Source organism: Octopus bimaculoides, chromosome 22 (assembly GCF_001194135.2).
Source record: "Octopus bimaculoides isolate UCB-OBI-ISO-001 chromosome 22, ASM119413v2, whole genome shotgun sequence".
In the NCBI taxonomy this organism is placed as follows: domain Eukaryota; kingdom Metazoa; phylum Mollusca; class Cephalopoda; order Octopoda; family Octopodidae; genus Octopus; species Octopus bimaculoides.
The window spans coordinates 3,878,582-3,885,094 of record NC_069002.1 but is presented as its reverse complement, the minus strand read 5'-3'; the positions used below and the strand labels follow the sequence as shown (position 1 = coordinate 3,885,094).

Here is a 6,513-nt window from a genome sequence, read left to right as displayed (position 1 = left end):
ATCGAAAGGAAAGGAAAGCGAGCGGTTCGGTTATCTGAAAACGAGGCTGAAATTCAAACTATGGCGGGCATCGAACAAATTATCGCGATTCTAAACGATTTGCCTCTTGATCAACTGGAAGATAGCTGGGTAAAGTCGGCATGGGAAAAAGATTTTGTTGAATTAGACTCTGTTCCGGAAGACTTGATAATTGATTTAGAAGAGAACAACTTCTACATCGAAGATCTGCTTAAACTTCAATCTTCTCTCGATCGCTGGATAAACAGAGAAACAAACGAGGTTAGTTTTTGGACGGTTCTAGTCGAAAGTAATGTTTCCTATAAACATTTCATCGCTTATCTGGCATATTTGATAGAATCTGCTTCTTCCAAAACCAAAGTGGGTGCAACAAAAAGACATGCAGGTCTGTTGGCTTCTTGTAATTATTTCCAACTCGTATCCATTTCTGGTAGTGGCGCTTTTAAAATTTTTAATCCGATGTTATTAAACTTGTGCCTGGACGTTTTGCGTAGGTGGACGTCGAGCGCCGGCGCCAACAGAAAACGTAAACTCTCACAAAAGAATTCTCAGAAGAATATCCGCGCGAAAAATCGTAGATTGAATAGAAATACTTCGGTCGAGATGGATGATGATGACGGGGACAATGGAAGCGAAGAAAGTGACGGAGAAGAACTTTCTCCGCAAGATAACATCATTCTACAGAAAGCCTTGGTTAGTGCGCTAAAAGCTTTTATTCAACTTGTTCAGAATTTTTCTTTGCGTGGATCCGATTCTTCAATTCACAAAAGCGTCCAAGTTATGGCCGAACTTATCCGTCCCTACGCAGGTTTGGACAACCATATTAACTGTTCGTTTACTACTTCCACCGCTAAATATCCAGTCGAGTTGGCGTATGTTGCCTTAAAACAATTATGTTCCGGCTTTCAAGGTAACTCGTCTGCCATCATCAGCATTGTTTACAAACAACTAATGAGCAGCATATTAATGCTTGGTATCAACAACAAAGTGGTTTTCTCCCAAACAATTCCTGCTGCCTACACTCAATGCCGACTGAATTCTATTTCATTTGTATGTGACATTCTTCGTCAGCACAAAGATTCGGCAATGAAGTCTGCTAGGACTTTAATTCAACATTTATGTATTAAAACTCCAGACAAAACAGATTATAGAAGCAAAGTGGCGGAATCTATTTTGACTATAATGGACGCTTTTGACAAAATCAATTATGCCGAAATGATAAAATGGCTTGGTGTGTTGGTAAATACTTCGAAAACTAACAACCGAATGATAGCTCTTGAAATTTTTTCGTTGTTGCTTTCGAAAGCTGAGATACAGTCAATCGAAGATGTTCCTGTCGATCTACAAGAATATTTAAAACATAAACATTATATTGGTTACGTTGTTGACCGCTGTTCCGACAATTCTTCATCAGTCCGTTCAAGAGCAATTGTAATCTTTTCCCAGTGTGTAGGGTCGAGGAATCAAAAAATTGTAAATGTGTGCCAAAGTTTGTTTACGCCACAAAATAAAGAATATGACAGCAACCCTTCAAATTTAGAAAGTCTTCCAAATGTAGAAGCTGACAATGTGACTCCAATTTCTTGTGAGAAAGAAATGAATGGTACCACTCTTCCTTCAGGCTCTGAAAATAACAATACCCCTAATCAAGGTATTGTCCTCACTGGACAGACACCGTTTGTCAACTTGGATTTTAGTCCTGCTGATAATAATCTTTCTGATAATAATGGTGTTCTTTCAATGTTGAAAAGGAGATCATCAGATGAAAAAGTTTTTGTGAGGAAATCAGCTCTTCAGGCTTTTGAAAGTCTTGTACGGTTGCTGCAGAATGACTGCCAAATGGGTGTAAATATTTTGGAAGAAAGATGCCGAGACCCGTCTTTGTCTGTTCGGAAGCAAGCTATGCAGTCGCTCAGCTCCCTTCTAATTGATTTACCAACATGCTATTTCATTCAGAAGGCTTGGCTCAATGGAGTTTTACCTTTGATTTTGGATTGTGAAAGTACTTTACAAGAAAAATGCATGAAGTGCCTTGAAGAAGTCCTCCTTCAGAATCTGTGTACATACAATAGGTCTCTGTCAAGTCAGTACCAGTTAACATGGAATTTATTAAAAATAATGGCTGGAGAAGAGGAAGAAAGTCTTCGGCGATATTTCCAACGCGCTGTTAGCCAGTGGTCAAGGTTGAAGCTGATCAAAGCGTTTCACATCAATGTCCTTAAAACTCACATTGGTACTGAACATAACAATGCAGCATGGATGATGCTTTCAGAACTTTCGACTGCAAAAGTAAAATTCGATTGCTCTTTTGTAGTTCAGTTTTGGGAAGAAAATTGTTCATTAGACAGTGGCAACGAGAGTACATCAACTTGTAAATATGTTTTGAAAGTTTTATTGAATGTGGCTGAATCAGTGCCTTTTGAAGAGAAGCAAAAACTTGTAGCTGACCTCAGCAAGCGTTTGTTGCAGTTCTGTTCTCCTATCGACTTAATTTCTGTAACCATGGCAACTATCAAGAAACTAACTGAAGACAATAAATTTGAGAAAAACAAGTTGAAAACGTTATGCCAGGACATTCTGCAAGCTTCTGATAAATATTTATCCAAATTAATTTTGTCTGAAAAAGAAAACACTGTTGTTGATGAAGAAAAAGTTATTTGTCATTTGTTTACTCTTGGAGAAGTTTGTCAACTTCATCCAGCATATCCCATCAAACATATTTTGTTAGTAGTCCAGAGCATCATTGCTTCTCCTTGCATTTCGGATTTTGTATTGAAATGTTCCCAAGGATCAGCCGCCTCCCAAACAAATGGTCTGGATAATTTGTCTAAAACAAAGTCCAGTAAAGATCATGAAACTTTGCTTCATTTTGCCGGTTCCAAGTTAAGCAGTCGCGTGAGAGGGCATGCTTTCATTACACTCGGGAAATTCTGCCTTCAGAATGAAGATCTTGCGAAAAAGTGTGTTGCAGCACTTGTACGAGAATTGGAAACGTCATCCGAAGAAGCGATCCGCAACAATGTGGTTTTCATTTTGTGTGACCTGTGCATACGATACACTACCCTTGTCGATCAGTATATTCCCAAGGTAGCAACATGTCTCAATGACGTTTCTCCTTTGATCCGGAAACAAACCATGACATTACTCACCATGCTCATCCAAGAAGATTATCTGAAATGGAAAGGTCCACTCTTTTATCGTTTCATCACAACTTACTTAGACGAACAAATAGAACTGCAAAAGTTCTCCGAGTTTTGCTTTGTTCATTGTCTGTTGGTTCGTAATCCAAACATCATGTTCTATCATTTTATTGAATGCATCTTTTACTTCAATCGTTACCAGAAACATCCAATGTATAACAGATTCACCCAAGATCAAAACACCAAAAACAGCCTTGATCTACGTGGAAAATCCAAATTTGAACTGCGGTGGCGTCTTTACACTTTCATGCTCCAACACATGACCGATGAACATAAAATCAACTTATCTGCAAAACTGAATCAGGAAATCCTTGCAGGCGTTGTTGATGGAATCATTGAACTTGATGCAGACGGAACTACAGTGTTGCAGGATTCTTTAACCATCCTTGGTAGTAAAGAAATCAAAATATCTTTAATTGTCAACAAACAAAATGAAGGTAACATGGATGAAGAGGAAATGGCAGCTGCTGTTATTGCAAAAATGAACAAAAATCTTATTTCAAAAGTGATGAAGAAAAATTTGATAGAAAATATAGTTCCGATTGTTACATCACTAAAGCTTGTCTTAGAAACTAAACGGTCTCCAGTGTTGAAAGAGCTGATGTTGTATCTCCGAGAACTCATTAAAGATTTCAAAAGCGAAATTCAACAGATTCTTGGTACGAACAAGCAACTTGCTGATGAAATCGAATTTGATTTACGTAAGTTTGAAGAACAACAACAACAACAACAACAACAACAACAACAACAACAACAACAACAACAACAACAGCAGCAAGAAGAAGAAAATGAAGAACAACAAGAAATCGCTCAAAAATCTCCTTCTCCTGAGCAAGAATTTGATGATGTGAATAACAATCGTAACTCAAACCAAGTTCCTGTTTCTACTGAAAAGCTGGGCAGAAATTTAGAAACCCTTTCCTTATCTAAGAAAGCAATTTTGAATTCTGCGAAAAAATCTATTGAAAGACTTCAGCAAATTAATGGAGAAAAGAGGCAGTCTCTTGGAATGAGTTCTGACAGCTCAACAAGCAATACTTCAAAATCAAGACAGGATGTCAGAGACAGTTCAGACGAACAGAATTATCTGAACCGTGCTATCAGCACTCCATTTGTTGCCAGCAGGTCTAAAAATGTCACATTTCACTCCGACCAAAATATTAGTATGACGCCACCTTCCCCCATTCGCCACAACTCACCAAACAGTTTAAGGAATACATCTTTGCAGTCGACAAGCTTAAATTCACTGCAAGACAATGCCGAGAATGTCATCCACCTCACTTCTCCTTTAAAGATCTCCGAGGCAAACAAGGTTTGGAACATTACCCCCGGACGGCATAGAACTAAATCAGCAAGACTAACAGCCTTGAAATGTGAAGACGAAGATGAAAATGACATTAAGATGGAAGAGCCTGCTACTACTGTTGCAGGCCAGACACGTCGAAGCTGATAGACTGAGATATAGAACTCTCAATAGCAATTATTGAGTAATGGAACTAGTTGCATTAATTCCCACTTAAATTTTTGCTTGTATGTGTGTGTGTGTGATACGATTGTAGTGTGGTGTGTTGTAAACTTATATAATATGTATGTATGATTCACTGTTAGAGCTATGTATATATAAAATTTCCTATTGAAACAGACTGTTTATGTGGGTATGTGCATATACATATATATATACATACATACATTAAACAAATAAACAAACATGTATACATACACACACACATGTATTTATGTAAATATGTGTATGTACATATATGTGTGTATATATTTACATGTATCTAGTTGTGTATGTATATATATATGTGTGTGTATATATTGTATATATGTATGATGTATATATAGGATGCAGTGAATAAACTGTCATCTAAATTATGCAAAAATGAAAATAACATTGACATCTCATTTTAACATATATTTACCAAAATTACATAAAAATATCTTGAAATACTAAAGAGTAAATTTATTCAATGAAATCGTCATTGGCTTCAACCACAGCCTCCAGACGATTTCGGAATCTCCTGCAACTCTTCTGGATGGTCTCCTTGTTGGTGAATGCTGCCATAATCCTTGCCTCCAGTTTATCTTTGGTGTTACAAGGAGTTTTGTTGGTCTTTCGTCCAACTGCGCCTCACACATAATAATCTAAGGGGTTGCAGTCTGGGGAGTTAGGTGGTCAGATGTTAGGGGTGATGTGGTCACAGAAGTTGTCTGACAGCCATGACTGGGTTCTCCTGCTTGTGTGGCAATGGTGCAGAGTCCTGTTGCCAGACATAGGGTCTTCCCGCAGCCACCCTCTTGACCCAGGGTTGCACTACCTCATCCATGTTGAGTCTGAAGCCTGTGGGAAAATGAATGGAAGCATCACGTCACCATTCCTAGTGATCGCTTTACTGGCAGGTGAAAAACAACATTTGAGCATGGTTGTTGCCGGTGCTGCCGGACTTGCTCACGTGCCAGTGGAATCTAAAAGCACCCACTACACTCTCGGAGTGGTTGGCATTAGGAAGGGCATCCAGATGTAGAAACTTTGCCAGATCAGATTGAGCCTGGTGCAGCCTCTGGTTCACCAGTCCTCAGTCAAACCGTCCAACCCATGCCAGCATGGAAAGCGGACGTTAAACAATGATGATGATGATGATGATATATATATATTCATACATTGGTTTATATTGGATGAATGAGATCGGAGTGTTCAATACATACTGTAGAGATAATGCTCACATATACATAATTATTTGTCTACATAAAGGACCGATACAAGACTTTACTCGCTTGAAAAGAAAATGGTTAAAATAAAAATAACCTTAAAATAGAATGCTTGTATATACTTTATAAATGTATATATATATATATGTACATAAAACTTTAATTCTTAACCTGTCAACTTAAAACATGAACTGTTTTTCTCTTTTGTAAATAAATGTTCTATTTCTGATTTTCTTTTAAATGTAAGTTTTTATTTTCCGTGAACTGAGATGGTTTATTGGTCGGAGTATGTTTTTTATTGTTTAACACAGTAACTGTCACCTGCACCTTATTGCAAACTTCGTACAACTGCCATATGCACCACTGGTGGTATATTTTCATAATTTGTGAAAATATTTTATTCCATATCTGACTTGGTTTCGAGGATATTTAAATAACATGAATGCTAAATATTAAAATTTAATTATGAAATATTGTCTTTTTTTTTTTCTTTTTGCTGCTTTTACGGATTCCCATGATTCTCTGCCACCAATTATTATTATTATTATTAATTTGAATTGGGAGTCTGAGTCAGAGTGACTCT

At 37.5% G+C, this 6,513-nt stretch overlaps 1 protein-coding gene across 1 annotated transcript; it reads left to right on the top strand.

Annotated features, from left to right (window-relative positions):
- Positions 1–8: 8 nt before the first annotated feature.
- Positions 9–6,159, top strand: LOC106867847 (condensin-2 complex subunit D3). The gene has a single exon (XM_014912890.2). The coding sequence runs from the start codon at positions 61–63 to the stop codon at positions 4,666–4,668; it is 4,608 nt and encodes a 1,535-aa protein (XP_014768376.1). The 5' UTR covers positions 9–60; the 3' UTR covers positions 4,669–6,159.
- Positions 6,160–6,513: the final 354 nt, after the last annotated feature.

Coding starts and splice junctions, on each gene's coding strand:
- LOC106867847 (XM_014912890.2), top strand. CDS start 61: ATGGCGGGCATCGAACAAATTATCGCGATTCTAAACGATTTGCCTCTT.